Here is a 16,423-nt window from a genome sequence, read left to right as displayed (position 1 = left end):
TCCCCTCTGCTGCCACAGACGCACACCGCTCTCTCCCCACTGCTGCCACAGACACACACCGCTCTCTCCCAACTGCTACCACAGACACACACCGCTCTCTCCCACAGACGCACACCGCTCTCTCCCCACTGCTACCACAGACGCACACCGCTCTCTCCCCACTGCTGCCACAGACGCACACCGCTCTCTCCCCACTGCTACCACAGACACACACCGCTCTCTCCCACAGACGCACACCGCTCTCTCCCCACTGCTGCCACAGACGCACACCGCTCTCTCCCCTCTGCCACCACAGACACATACGCCGCTCTCTCCCCACTGCTACCACAGACACACACCGCTCTCTCCCAACTGCTACCACAGACGCACACCGCTCTCTCCCCACTGCTACCACAGACACACACCGCTCTCTCCCAACTGCTACCACAGACGCACACCGCTCTCTCCCCACTGCTGCCACAGACACACACCGCTCTCTCCCTACTGCTGCCACAGACGCACACCGCTCTCTCCCAACTGCTACCACAGACACACACCGCTCTCTCCCCACTGCTACCACAGACACACACCGCTCTCTCCCCACTGCTGCCACAGACGCACACCGCTCTCTCACAGACGCACACCGCTCTCTCCCACCTGCTACCACAGACGCACACCGCTCTCTCCCCACTGCTACCACAGACGCACACCGCTCTCTCCCCACTGCTACCACAGACACACACCGCTCTCTCCCCACTGCTGCCACAGACGCACACCGCTCTCTCACAGACGCACACCGCTCTCTCCCCACTGCTGCCACAGACGCACACCGCTCTCTCACAGACGCACACCGCCCTCTCACAGACGCACACCGCTCTCTCACAGACGCACACCGCTCTCCCACAGACACACACACCGCTCTCTCCCACGGCCCCTAGCAGCGGAATATAAAACTCCACGCAGTTAGAGGTTCAAACGGCAGGTGGAGGGACCCGGGGGACATCGGCATCCAGCGGCACACTCTGGAGCGCCTCTCTCTGTTCGCAGCGCTCCGTGCCATCAGATCAGTTAGTGACTGAAGCCAAACAATCACACCGGGATAGCTGTCTCTCTCTCTGTCTCTCTCCCTCACTGCAATAATACCAAATGCGAGGATCCTGTCAGCGTGCACAGTCAGCGAGCAGACGGACGGGAGGAGGCGAGCATGTGAAATAGTCACAGCAAGGATGGACAAAGGGAACTACATCATTGCTGCACTTCTTTTCCAACTGCTGGACTTAATATGTGGACAATTCTTTCCAGGTAAGTTGATGCTTTTTTCTGCGTGATGCTTTTTTTTTTTGCATAACAGTTCGCCACAGTGTAGGTAGTGCCTAGGAGATGGGAGATGCGGAGCAGGTGCGTGGGGAGAGAGTTTACGCACGGTTTCCAACTTTTATTTTGTCTTATAATGTGCATAATTAAACACCGACAGACTATCTCTCTCTCTCTCTCTCTCTCTCTCTCTCTCTCTCTCTCTCTCTCTCTCTCTCTCTCTCTCTCTCTCGCTCGCACGCACACACACACACGCGCGCGCACCGGACTGAAATGCCGTCATCACTTGTTACGCGAGGCGCAATTTGGAGAGCTTTTGCAAGTCAAGAGTGGCGTCTTCACCGATCTAAATGCTGCCAATATGTATGATTATTGGTGCGTATCGAGACTGTATGGATTGTAATGCATGTGCTGCAGAAAGGCATGTGCTAAAGTCACTCTATGCCATTCTGCACAGTAGGGGTACATTTTAAGTTACGTTTCTCACTGAAATGTGACATAAATGTTTCTATGGCAAATCTATACGCTGTTGGAAACTACTGAGGCAGGCAGATATGTTAGAATATAGTGGAACACCGAAGGCTACAATTTGACAGTTTCCGAAAACATTTTCGATTTCATGAACATTATTTAAAATGACGGTCCGTTTTCGACGAAACGCCACAGCTTTGCGCGAAGGACAGCCTGAACGCACTTTCTGCCTCCCCGTTCGTTGATTATTGTCATTATTACATATTGACATGAAGAATATGTGTCAGAATAAAGTAGGCCTACACATATCTTTGATGAATAACGGCATCAGATCAAATAGAATGAATAAGCTACCCGTGCTTCCAATGAAATGTCGACTTCCCAACATTTAGGCTGAAAATAGTCTTAATATAGTAAAGAGAAACTCGTTCATAGCCTATGTATAATACAGGCATAGGCTATCTGAATTAATACACGCTTTATCATGCCAATTGACACTCCCGCGAACACTTTTTCAATGTGATTCAATTTGCGTATCCCGTGTGTAAGTTACCAATGCTGCAATGGTTTCAATCAAGGGAGGTTACAGAGAAGTGAGCCGCAAGGTGGCGCTGTGGTCACATCAGATGACATTCCACTCATCCACGGAGAGACTCTGGCCTTGATTACGTCAACGACATTCACCGTCTGGAACCCCATCCCGTTACCGTTTATCCATAGGCCGAATGTTTGGAAAATATCCCCTGCTCTCAGGAAGTGTCTATTATTGTGAAAATGTATTTTGATAGAAAACGGCGTATCTATAACTAAACTAAACAAAAACTACATATGTAGCCTATAATGTAGATATTAAAAATCGATATATTTAGATGTAGTCGTAGCCTAGTCTGTAACCTTAGTACTACTACTAATAATAATATAATAATAATTATAATTATTATCATTATCATTATCAATAACACTAATAATAATGATTACAGACTATCATAATCATAATAATCATAATAATAATAGTAATACTACTACTACTACTACTAATAATAATAATAATAATAATAATTGATACTAATTGATTAACTCAAATGCATACTGTACCTGTAAACATTCAACTCATCTACAAACATGTACATTGTTGAAAATCATTTATTGAGACCAATTTAAATATTCTCAACTATTTCAGAGAGTGAAAATTATGCTTTTTAAATACTACTTGTGTTTTGTCTTGCCCTTGTTGAACTACAGTTCATCATTATTAATGAATTGACAAATGTAGACCATACAGTTTTATTTATTTATTTGTTGTAAAAATAAATGTACATCATTACTGTTGATTGGAAGTGTTTTCTATTGAGAATCTTCTGTTGGGTTTGAATCCATTGCGGTTGTTTCAGTCTGGCGCCCTGGCAGCCAAACAAGGTTCTCTCAATCTCTGAACCAACAGCTTGACAACTATCTTTGTTCTCTAACTAATGGGGGTTGGCTTTTGGCAAATACAGGGGTTTCCAGTAAATGTGAGCATTTCATGTTACACTCAGTGCCAAAATAAGTTTGAATTGACATTCCAAGCACAATGTGAGGGCAATAACAATCCAGTTTCAACAAATGTTACATTTTACAAACATTTCATGTATGCAGCAAAGGGCTATTGCAATTGTCCTTGTTTCTCTGTGTCTCTGTGCGGTGAGAATGTGGAGGATGCAGCTGGGTGTATCTTGTGTCTCTTCTGGGTGAGCTGCCGACTTTCTGGCCCGTCATTTGTGAATGTCCAGCAGACACTGCAAGTGGCGGCTACTGGGCTGAGTGTGTGTGAGCACAAGGGGCCAATTTACAATTTGGATGCAGTTAATTAGATTTCTCTGGCCAGCAGGTCATGTGTTTTTCTCTTTGTCCTCTCTCTCTTTCTCTCTCTCTTTCTCTCTCTCTCTCCATCTCTCTCTTTCTCTCCCCCCTCTCTCTCTCTCTCTCTCTCTCTCTCTCTCTCTCCTTCACTCCATCTCTCTCTTTCTCCCCCCCCCTCTCTCTCTCTCTCCTTCACTCCATCTCTGTCTCCTTGAACTGAATGCCTCCTGCTTTGAGAATTCAGACGACATTTCGGAATGGCAAGCTTTTATCAAATAAGCGGTTTTGCATTCCCCACTTATGAGACGTGATATGATTAGGTGTGGTGTTGGGAGTGGAGTCTGTCTGAAGGTTGGATGTGTATGTGGTATCTTAATTGGATGAATTTGCTGATGGCTGTTGGAGGTCTCCTGAGACCAGATGGAAGTGAAATGAGCCACCATCCACAAGCCTGTCCTGGCTACCTTTAAATGAACCAGCTTGATGATGGGGACATGAACATTAACAAAACATCCAGATATAAAAGATGAATTACAGCTGTACGGAACAAGGGTGAAATGTAACACATTTAAAAAAAAAAAAGAATCCATATCATTTGCTCTGGTCTCTGCCATTGCAGCATTGTTTCTTCGACCATTACATAGTAGCTCCTGCCTAGCTGTATTGGCCGTCACACACAAATTGAGCCTCCGTAGATTTCTATGGTAAATGTTTGTGTAAACAGCCTAAATTGTTTGAAACTTTTGCCCTTTTTCCTCAAGGGAAAATCTAGTGGAAAAACATTACATGTCTGCATACATTACCCAGAATTCTCCATTCTTTTGCATACATTACCCAGTACTCTCCCTTCTTTTGCATACATTACCCAGAGCTCTCCACTGTCTGGTATACATCATCCAGAGCCTAACACCTGCGCTGGCAGGAGACAGTAGTCACTCTGTATGCTAGAGAGGCCTCTATGCAGTGGCTCAGCCCAGCCTCGATTAGGCAGAGGACCGTTTGGTGGTTCATCCAGGCGACTGTTATACACGCGAGAAAGAAAACTTTATTCTCTTTCCTATCAGATTCATTTTGTTTGTTTGTCGGTTTGAGAGTTTGAAAAAAATACTAACAAGAGATGTGCAAAGATGCATTTCAGAAGATGACACAAGAAAGACTTTCCAGGACTTTGAATTCCATCACAGTCTTCATTTTGCTGATCGTTCATGGTGACTTTACCCTACTGGCGTCAATACAGTCGATATACGGCCAGCGGTTCTGCTGTGATTGTCCAAGCAAGTCTGACTGGGAGAGTCACTCAAGCACTGATTATAGGAAAACAACTACAACAACCCCCCCCCCCCCCCTCCCCCCAAGAACTTCACAGAGGGAGAAAATGCACTTCAGGTGGCAGAGAATGACACACATGAGAGCACAATCGGCTGGAGCCGACCTGTCAGGGGAGCTAATGGGTTTCATACGCACGCCCCTCTGATCCGGCCTGCTGGAAATAAAAGTAGGAACCGAAAGAAGAAAATGGAAGGAGGGGGGAAAAAAAGGCAGGAAGTAGTTGATTATTTCCAATCAGCCCATTAGAACCTGTCTGTCTGTGGGGTAATTGTTTCCTCCAAGCCCTCTTATCAGCTGGCCCCTGTGTGTGTGTGTGTGTGTGTGTGTGTGTGTGTGTGTGTGTGTGTGTGTGTGTGTTACCAGGTCGCTGTGGAGCCTGGAGAGCTCTCTGACAAGCTGTCCATCATCCTCAGCGCCTGCTGTTCAGTATGCTGCCTGCTCGGTCGCCAGGGTGCTTGTGCAGCGGCTTTCTTATGTTTTATTTTGCGCTCTTATTTGCCGTGTCAGTGGACGGGGATGTATTTGCTAGAGGTCTGGTGTATCTGCATGACTGTGTCACCCTGATCCACAGCACTTATTCTGTTTACCTGACTAACAGACAGCTTAATACAAAGGCGGGGCGTGCTCCCACTGTTGAAGATGTTAAAGTGCAAACCAGTTGGGAGAATGCCTCACTTGTTCCAGGCAATACTGTACTTCAAAGCTAGAGATGCCTGCTCAGAACCCTTTCTGGGAAGGTATATATATATATATACAGTACATGGCTCACTGCTGACACTGAGGTCTGCAAATACTTTGAGGCTAAAACTAGGCTTTTCTGTGGTCGCTTCAATTTCAACTTGAAATGTCAAACTGTAATAAACAGGTGGCTTAAGGCCACTAACATGTAAATGTAAAACACGCGGTAGAAAGACTCATAGTAATTGATTGAAAATGTAGTGGTGATTTGTGTTGTGTGCAGCGCGTCACCTTATGCCGATGACTGACTGATGTACTTATGAGAACACATGCGGGAGAACATTGGGTTAAACTGTTCGTTTATGCCGGTGATTTAAAGGCAGATGGATGTGTTGTTGGCTTTACAGAACAAAGCATCATTAATCCACTCAGACACAACTCTCCTTCTAACCCCAACCTAAACCCCAAAAGGACATAAAAGCCACTATTCTTTATTTTTTCCCCACAATTTCTTTTCAGATGCAGCACTTCTTTAGAGATTGCTGAATGTATGAGTATGAGACTGGGGTGTAGTTCTCTTACCTGGGAATTGGCAGATCACATAGCATTTGCCCAAACACCTCAATCGCCATTTCTTGTTTTGTGTGTGTATGTGTGTGTGTGTGTGTGTGTATGTGTGTGTGTGTGTGTGTGTGTGTGTGTGTGTGAGTGTGAGTGTGAGTGTGTGAGTGTGTGTGTGTGAGTGTGAGTGTGAGTGTGAGTGTGTGAGTGTGTGAGTGTGTGAGTGAGTGAGTGAGTGAGAGAGAGAGACAGAGAGAGAGACTCTCCTCAGTGTAGTACTCTCCAGATCTAGTGCCAGTATGAGGGGGGACCAGGGCCCCTGGAGGCCTCTGAGAAGAGGCAGGAACAAACATCATATTGTCTGCCACTGTCAAAGCTCCTCTCATTGTTTACCCAACAGTCCTGCTGCTCTCAAACAGACGTCTTTCTCCATGATGTTTACAGAGAGAGCCCTCAATACCGCCAGACACACACTAAACTAATCCAGCGTCTGCCTCCTCTCTGCGATCCACCCTCCTCCTCCTCCTCCTCCTCCTCCTCCTCACTCTCTCCTCTCTCGCTCTCTGCCTCACCATCTCTCTCTCTCTCTCTTGCTCTCTCTTTTTTCTCTTCTCTTTTCTTTTACTCTTTGCTATAACCCCCCCCCCACACACACCCACACACACACACTCTCTCTCTCTCTTCACCCCTGTTGGATGTGGATGGAGACGCATGTACATGCATTTCCGTCGCTCACCATAATTGTCAGGATCCATCAAAAGATTACAGTTAATTGGACAGAGAGGCAGAGAGAACGTAGACGCAAATTCCGTCTTGATGAATAGATGATTACTTCTGTCATCGACGGAAATGATTGCTGACAAATTGCGCACAGACGGAGACTACCGTTCCGATTGAGAGGCTGTCGCCAAGCTGCCTCACATTCAGACTAGTCTGTCCGGAGAGACACAGTCACACTTTACATGACGGTGTTCATACAACTCTGTGATTACTAGAGTATATGACCTGTGTATGACCAGTGTCATAGATCGTCACGGTTACCTTACACTTGGGCCACGTTTGTAAATTCGCCGGAGGGCACACTGGGTTCAACGTTATAATGGAACCAAGTCATTTGATTGGACAAGAGGCAGTCACGTGGACGCTCCGGCGCTCTCAGAGCTCATTTACGAACGTGGCCATGGTTACCTCACACTTGGTGTACTTAGGGTTATCGTTATGGTTAGGATCTTGATGATTTAGAAGAGTCGTTATGACACAGTCATATTAAAAGTGTAAGGGTTGCCCCGGATACTGTAACCATGGAGAGAGCTCCCCCCGTTGATGACATTTGACAGGTTAATGTAAATGAACAGGACTCCCCACAGGTATGGAGACAAATAATGGCCGTCCAGATCAGACCAGGGAATTGGCCATTAGGTCTGAGAGATGAGTGTTCCAGACCTTATATGGAGACGTTTTGATCCCAGGGCGGTGGAGGGTGATAAATGTAATCTGACGACTCGGCCAGGACCGCCTCCGCTCAGCCCAACCTCCTGGCCTCATCTGCCACCTTCAGAGGCACCTGTCATCGGTGGCCGCCGTTCAAAGATGTCCACCACCCCCCCCTCTCCCCCCCCCCTTTGAAAACCTCTCACATTACCCTCGTCAGACTTGGGAAGCGAATTCCTCTACCGCTTATCCACTTATTCTTCTGAGGACTTGAAGGAGTAGTGTCTGAGAAGGTTCTGGAGAGACCGGGTCCAGTGTTCTGTGACCGCTCCCTTTAGACCGGGGAGCTTCTTTCTCGCTACTGGCGGTTGCTACAGTATGTCGTGTACGAGGGAGCACGGTGACCATACTTTGGGGTCCATACTTTTCAAAAAATGCCGTTTGAGAGAGGACGGAAGCGTTGCTTGTTCGCCGCTTCTCCGCCCGAAGTCTAGGTGTAGCCTAATTGCAGTATACAGAGTAGATCTCAATCTTTTCAGTTTGTAAAGCGTCTTTGAGTGTCTAGAAAAGCGCTATATAAGTATAATGTATTATTATTATTATTATTATTATTATTATTATTACCTTGAGTGGTGTATGAAGTTCAAGCTTCAAGGGTTAGCCTTAGGCTGATGTTCTCCCTGTGTAATGAGTAGGACACACTTGTGGACTTATGTCTTGAGTGTCAATCTCCTTAGAGTGCCGCTTGTATTAAGCCCCGTAAAGTAACTCGCAATGGGCGTCTGTAACAAAAAGATCTCAATAGGAAAGCTATCTGTGTGTGTGTGTGTGTGCGCGCACCCTTTCCAGGGCGAACAAAAGGAATGAGAAGAGAGCTCTCTCTTTCAGAGGATTAAAGAAAAATCCAAATAGAATGAGGAAAATGAAAAGTATTAAATGGCATTAAAGTCTGCGCCGTTCGCTCGGATGAGTGAAAGTGAACAGCTAATGAACTGCTCGCCTCCTTCCCCAGACCTCAGGCTTTGTCAGCGCCTCAGAAGAGGAAGCCTGGAAGGGTAACAAAGTCCCTCCGTGCCCCGTCCTCCTCTAGAGAGACCATTAACCTTTCCTCAACATTCACACGCACGTTCCTCAGACACCCTCCTATGGCCCCTCCGCCGCCGCGCGCCGTGTCTCTGCCTGCCCCGGGGGATTAAAAGGCGCCTAATTGGTTCGGTTAATGGCAGTTTGCCGGAGGTTTTTCCTAATGCCGCAGACGTTATTTAGTTCCGTGGCTGAAAGGTCAGGTTAGGGGCACTCGTGTGCCCTGAGATACCCTGCTGAGCACCCCTGGCCACCAGCTCTGCCGGCGCGTCCAAAAACACACACTTGAGAGCGTGTCCTTGTGAGCCGAGCGAAGGCCGGGATTAAGGGGATCGCCGCGTTTGTTGTTGACACTCCGAGGCAGGTTGCAGGCTGGAGTCGCTCCCCGCAAAACCGTTAAGCCGTGAAAACAAACACGGATAAGGAGGGAAAGGCGTGACTAATCACGCGACGCCAGGCCGGTGAGGTCAGGTCAGGTCGGCGAGTAGGGTGACCAGATGTCCCGCTTTGCGACGGCCACGGGGCCAGTGTCCATCTGCAACAAAGCGCCGCAACCAAGCGCCGACGATGTTCAGTTGCAGCAGAACGTCCAGATTCTACGGAACGTCTTCAGCCTATCAGGAAAACAGCATTCATGTTCCCATGGCAACGGCCCCACGTGGATATAGGGAGCTGGCTGAATGTGCGAACCACCCGCTGAACATGAAGGCCGTTTCCTGATAGGCTGAAGACGTTCCATAGAATCTGGACGTTCCGCTGCAACTGAACATGTCGGCGCTTGGTTGCGGCGCTTTGTTGCAGATGGACACTGGCCCCGAGGCCGCGCAAAGCGGGACATCTGGTCACCCTATCGGCTGAGCCGTGCCTAGAACCTCTCAGACGAGTCAATGACTCCCACGGTTGATCTCAATAGACTAAAGCGTCGTTGTCTGCCTTCACTTCGTCTGTATTTTAGAGAACTAGGTTGGTGAAGAGATATTCCGGATACGTAAGGCAACTGTTTCGTTTAGGCAAGAAGCCAGGGGGGTTAAAGGTTAAAGGGGCCACCTGTAATTCAACAAAGCGTTCCTCCCTGACATTTGTTTTGGGTAACCAGCTGAGGGGCTAGAGAAATATAACCACTCTCAATTTCATAGGCAGAGCTATGGAGGCAAGGACTGACCATCCATGAGATCAAAATGATAGTTTTAACCATGGTTTGAAGCTATACAGTGTTTACAATTGCATTGCTTACAAACAATGGAGTGAAACAAGCTTATATTTTTTGATTGTGATGGGCTAAGACGGTTGAACTAAGCTCATGAGGCATTTATATGTTATATTCTTCAATAACCAATGGCTATATACAATTAATATAACCTCAAACTGTCTGTATTGCAGTCAGCATGTTACGCCATCGGACACCTTTGATCTACCAATTTGCAAATAATTTCCCCATTCCCCATCTAACCCTGAGTTTTCTTATAGGCTACTAGTGAACGTATCCACTCTCTACTTTGCTACCAGCAACAGTTAGCTGCTCCCTATCCGATAGATTGGATTTCAATACACCCAAGAATAGCATTGTCTGAACTGCATGCTAAAGTCTAAGCCTAAGTAACATCCTACAGCCTTTTTTTCTGATGCAAAAGTTCCCTCCCAAATGTTTACTGCTGTGATTAGCCTGATTGAGATGCTCTCCTAGTAAGTCTCTGTAACATGTCCTCCTCATAGCTGTCATTCTGAAAACATGGCTTGTGCATTCAAAATGTGAATGTTCTCACCTCAATCTCATTGTCTGTGTCCACTTCAGATTGAGGGATATTACAAATATACACAACCCAGAATGCATCGTTTAAGTCATGAACATTTCTCTGGATATAAAATGTTTGCTAGTGTCTGTTTAACCAAATGTATACATTCTATTGTCAGCTATGTGTTAAGTTACAGAATTATACCGTTTCGGCTTTGGTTTTGCAAGCAAAATGTAACAACAAATATTTTCTTTGACAACAAATATTTTTGGACACCAAATATTTCCATACTGTATGTGTATATTTGTGTAACAAGCTCATTCTAGATTTCACCAAATGTCTTTTAATGTCATGCTGAGCAGTGAAAAGGTGAAAAAGGTTATAGTTTGGAATTGGCTTATTTGAAAACACAATTCAGAACAGCCAATGATGAAATGAATGACATTATTCCAGTTGACATTTTGACTGAATTGCAGCAGATGACGATGGCTCAATTATGCAGTCAGGGAGATAAGCCAGTAGACTAATTATGTATATATATATATATATATATATATATATATATATATATATATATATATATATATATATATATACGTACATAACATACCGTATGTTAATTGTTAATAAGGTTTATTCAACAGAAGGGCCAATTTATTTAAATCTGAGTGAGAGAGGAAGCACACTTGAGTTGTCACCGTTCTGCCTGATACCGCAGAACAAATAATTAATTTCTCAAGCAAGCCTGACAGAAGGCACAAGCTAAAAAATGATACCTCCTGCTATTAAATGTACATTCTCTGTGAAGACCTTGCATTAATAACAACACTGAAATATTTAGACAGCGTCTTCAAAGGGCAGGGTGGTCTGTACTCTCTGTAAGGGAAGATTTGATTTGTATGTATTTAACGTCTGTTTGCTAAGTCTCTATAGCTACTGTAGCTCTATGTCCAGCTAACGTATGTCACAGTAGATATGGCTCTACATCAAGCTAATTGTCTATTAGGTCTTTATGTCAGGCTAATGTCTGTATGCTCGGTATCTGCATACGGTACTGTTTGAGCGTTGCTGAAAGAGACATTAGCTTAACTCACTGCTCCGAACGGCAGACAGACCACCTCCACACTGACGAACTGGGGCAATTATGTGCTCATTAGGCGGGAAATTGGCTGTTAAGAGCAACGCGGAGGCGTGGTGATGCTAAGGGATGCAGGTGACAGTCAGGGAAGGAAGGAAAAAAAGAAGCAGTGAGTTAAATGTTATCTGTTACAGCAGACTCATGGTAATAGTCTGCATGCTACATGTTGTACAACAGTTACATATTTGACTTGAAGGTGATGACCTACTTGATGTTAGCAATAGTGAATTGGTAATTAGTATTTTGTGAGCCATTATTCATTTGAATCATTCCACTTTAAATCTGGCAGTTGTAACGGCAGTAACGACAGTAACTAACTGCTAACTGCGACACTTTAATGAATGTGCAACAAATACTATGTGCAATATGACAACCCATGTGTACATAAGGTTCAGAGATAGGAAATGTTAGGATATTTATAGCATAGCATAGAGTACAGCACAGTGTTTTATTTGTATAGTATAGTAGTATAGTATAGTAGATAGTGTACATAGCCTTTATTTATGTCAACCAGCTCTTTTCTCTTTTTTATTTTACCCTTGGCTCTCTTGTTTTTTGTCTTTTTTCCAAGCACCAGGGGAGCCCCCCCTCCTAAATGTCGTTGTATGGTACCTGTACTGTATTAATGACAATAAAGACCATTCATTAATTCATTCATTCATAACAGACATTGTCAGATTTCAACGTTTGATGTGAAAAAAAAGCCTGGCTTTGCTCAGTGTTGTGGTCAAACAAAAGGCTGCGAAAAAGACAATTTTTCCATTTCACAATGGATGACACTGTTTCATTCTCTGCACAATTCCCATTTGTCACTATGACTCTGAGTCTATCTCCGCTCCCAGAGGGCGACACATATCAAGTTGCAGTGACAGACAATCTCCACCCAGACACTGTTGTTTACCTACCAGGAGGAGACGTGAGAGTGAGAGGCTGGGATTGGCTTTTCAAAACCAACATCGTAATCCAGCCACGCGCGTGTTCAGCTGCAGCTGTAACTTGTTCTTGTTGAACTCAATAATTCAGCGTTGTCAATATTTGATTTAGCGGTGCGCTACTTTTGGAGGGTCTGTGACAACATTGTGTGTTTGCGATAGCATAAGAGTTTATTAATGACCTGTCAGATTCAAAAGATTCAAGCATTGTTCTAGTGTGCACGGAATGACGTGTGGGGAGAACCGATGATGCTAATAGTGCTGCTATATGATCCCAGGGTTGGGATTAGTAAAGGGAAAAACGAAAAATCTGTGACCGTTTTCGACAAGTTCGGAAAGCACCTCCACTGCTTCAAAATGTTTTTTGTTTTTTTCCGTTTCGTGTCAACTGAGCACAACCCTGTTTGTTCTGCAGACCCACCTCCAGCCCTGCTCAGTCACCTGAGCTAGGAGGTGGACGTGCTTCATAGCCTCCGGCCTTATTGGACAGATTGCCTTATTTGGCTTTGAAAGACGGCTCTTTGTCAGTCCCTCTCAGTGGCTGTGTGGCGGTAATGAATGATTGGCAGGAGTGTTATGGTGATGATCATGGTGATGGTGCTGGTGATGGTGATGATATCTGTCAGGGCCGCGAACGTCTCTCTCGCTCTCTGCAGCTCATTCATCCCCTATTAGAGGGGAGGAGAGGGGAGGGGAGGAGAGGGAAGGGGAGGGGAGGAGAGGAGAGGAGAGGAGAGGAGAGGAGAGGAGAGGAGAGGAGAGGAGAGGAGAGGAGAGGAGAGGAGAGGAGTGGAGAGGAGAGGAGAGGAGAGGAGAGGAGAGGAGAAGAGAGGAGAGGAGAGGAGAGGAGAGGAGAGGAGAGGAGAGGAGAGGGGAGGGGAGGGACAGCAGACGTGGCAGCTTCTTGGAAGGCTGAGTTGATAAGTAAGAGATGAGGTTAGAGAGAGGGAGACTGACAGGATGGGCTGTGTGTGTGTTTGTGTGTGTGTGTGTGTGTGTGTATGTGTGTGTGAGTGAATATGTGTGCATTCCCAGTCTTATCTCTGTGCCGGCCCTTTCTCTATAAAGCACGTTGCCGTATCTGTCAAATGGCCCGATGCCCCCCAACACAGACACGGTGGATGCCCCCCAACACAGACATGGTGGATGGAACGGGGAGCCTATTAGTACCCCTCCAATGCTCCTTTTTATTGGGCCGAATGTCGCCTCATTCCCCCTTTTTATTATTTAGTTTTATTTTCCACCCGCCAGTGCATGACACACAGGGCCAGTGCATGACACACAGGGCCAGTGCATGACACACAGGGGGGATGAATATTAAAGCCGACGGGTTATAGTTTTATAGCTACGCCATCGCCGAGTCACGGTACTCTGTACCTCCGCGTACCGACGCTAACACTGTGCTATATCACGACGGCTATATCCACCGGGCTGCCACCAATGTAGCGTCCCTTTCATCAAGCCCGCGCATTTAATTCGACAGGAATCCCCACGCGGGTCGTGCGTTAGCCAGGAATGGTTCGCCGTCGGTCGATGAATCTTCCCAGATCAGTCCGGCTGACGGGTGAGCGAGGCACTTCGCCGCCATTAGGAGGCCGTTTGAAGCCGGAGACAAATGGAAAAGGAGGGGAGGCCTTCAGTGCTAAATGCTACTTTTCGTGCAGAGAGGTGCTGCTGCCGCCGCTGCTAATGGAGAATGTAATGGAGTTCTGCTATTAGAACCCACCTCACATCATGGCACAACCCCATTATTACTGCCCCCATTCTTTCCTTTTGTCTCCCCAGATAAAACTAAGCTGTTTATGGCAGCCAGAGTTAGGGTCCTCATTATAAAAGGAACTGGCAGAGGCTATATAACACAGCAAGTTCCATCAAATAAATTGCTTGTAGAGGAAAAGCAATGATGGTTATAAATCACATAATAGCAGCCTGTATTGAACCAAGGTCTCTGAGACCCAACATAAATATTTGTAGGAGGAGAAAGAAAACCGATTAAGGTGTTCTTAAGGAGAATACAAACCCGGAATGGATCTGATAGGTGGGATGATCATTGGAGGATGTTTTCTCCCCCCCCCCCCCGTGTTCCCTTTGGGGTGGTTCCATATTAGCTTGTGTTATTCGCCAGCATTTAGCACAGGACGGCACCCCCGGTGGAGGCTGGTGGAGGTACCGTTCCCCCGTTCCGTTCCATCGCGTTCCATTGAGCTCGTCCTCCCATTTCTGCCTCCACCAGCATCCACTGTTCACCGGTCCATGGTCCTGTCTCTAAGGGGTCTGTTCAGGAGGGCGCAACATTACAGACCGTTCAGACTGTCACCAGGAACAGGTAGGGCCTAACCATAGAAGCTCTACCCGTTAGGGTGTCCAGTTAAAAAAATAAAAATGATAATGTGCATGTGCATGTTCAGATCAGATGTATTTTCACCCCATTGAGTATGGACCCTTGATGTTGACTGTAGTTAGCTTAGCTAACTAGTTTAGCATCAGGCGAAACAGACAACAGAGGAGGGTAAACAGCACTTAGCACTTAGCCCACAGTGACCATGACAGTCAGGGGGCCGTTTCCTGGTTGTCCCTCGCCAAATGAGCCAGTCCATCAGCCCCTCCATCAGACTTGTTTAGTTTGGCCGCCTCCTTATCCATCAAATCAGTCAAGGTTGAATTGATGACAAGATGTTGTGTGTGTGTCCTGCTAGATTTATGATACCATGGCGCTAACCTCTACCAGTCAGGGAGGCAACAACCGAAAGACACACCAGCACAGTGGCAACTTCAGAATGGATAATTGATCTGCCATGCATATGAAGAGTGGGGGCGGGGAGGTGGGTAAGATGATTCTCTGGTGGTATTTGGTATACTTGTTGTTTTGGTCTTGAGGGCAACTCCAGACCATATCAATGCGATGCACTTATCTGACTGCACTCGTTTTAAGATATCCTTTACATGTTTTAAGAAAGGTTTTCTGGGTCAAGTGACATTTTCCTGTTCTGTTGGCAGATCATTTTGCTTATTTTAAGTCATATTTTCCCTTTTTTTGTTATATAATATTTTTGTCATATTTTTCTTGTTTTGTTTCTTGTTTTTGTGCTGTCTCCTACACACCTCAGGTTGCCAAGTTTCACCAAAAGTTTGGAGTGAGATTTTTTGGCGGTGGAGCGACGCAAAACTGTGCACGTTTTGGCAGCGGCGGCCCCTCTCTCCCACCCAATTATTTGTGCTAGTTTCCTGCAATTGTACATGTTGTTCATAATAAACCAGCACAAGAAATTAAAATAATTGGAACATTTGATAAAACAAGACAAATTCAGACAATATATCATATTTATGAAATCTTAATAAACAAATACAGTAGCGTACAGAGTCTAAAAGAAAATTGGGCCCCATCAACAGGACTCAGCCCCTTGGTCAGCAGCAGAAAGACCATCCTCATCTTGGTCATCATCTTATATACAGTGCATTGCTCATAGATGGCTATCATGTTATACAGTACAAACTCGTGTCCGGTAGCTTTCTTTCAAGGAATTTCCAAAATAAAAGTCCCGCAAAACAATTGTTATTTCTCGGCGTGAGAAATTTGAGGTGTGGCGTGTGAGAGTGTGAACTGGTTGTGAGAGTGTGAACTGGTTGTGAGAGTGTGAACTGGTTGATATGCGTATGTCTCACGGCCAAAGCGTGAGACTTGAGCACCACTGAACTCGCTAATGCTGCTCGCCTCCCACTCTCAGGCACCTTGGCTTCATGTCAGAACCCACTGCACAGCTATTGTGACAATGACCTTAATTTGTGACTGCAGCAGGCAGCACTGGGGCAGCTGTTACTCCAAATGGACTTAATTAGCCGTAGCATTCGTGGACCTCTCACACACCGTTTACATGGTCAGCAACATTAGATTGCTGTGATACTCTATGGATGAACATGGTAAACAAATACATCTT

The 16,423-nt window shown here is 45.9% G+C and overlaps 1 protein-coding gene across 1 annotated transcript in view; it reads left to right on the top strand.

Moving 5' to 3' along the window:
• Positions 1 to 1,205: 1,205 nt before the first annotated feature.
• ptprt (protein tyrosine phosphatase receptor type T) overlaps positions 1,206 to 16,423 on the top strand; it is a gene marked incomplete at both ends in the record, with an annotated part of 296,589 nt that continues 281,371 nt past the window's right edge. Inside the window, one exon of the mRNA XM_080545458.1 lies at positions 1,206 to 1,281. Within this exon, the coding sequence (XP_080401584.1) occupies positions 1,206 to 1,281 (76 nt within the window). The remainder of the gene's footprint in view (positions 1,282 to 16,423) is intronic.

This window comes from Nansenia antarctica (assembly GCF_963989245.1).
Source record: "Nansenia antarctica genome assembly, chromosome: 15".
Taxonomy (NCBI): domain Eukaryota; kingdom Metazoa; phylum Chordata; class Actinopteri; order Argentiniformes; family Microstomatidae; genus Nansenia; species Nansenia antarctica.
This window is presented reverse-complemented; position numbering and strand designations above follow the sequence as displayed.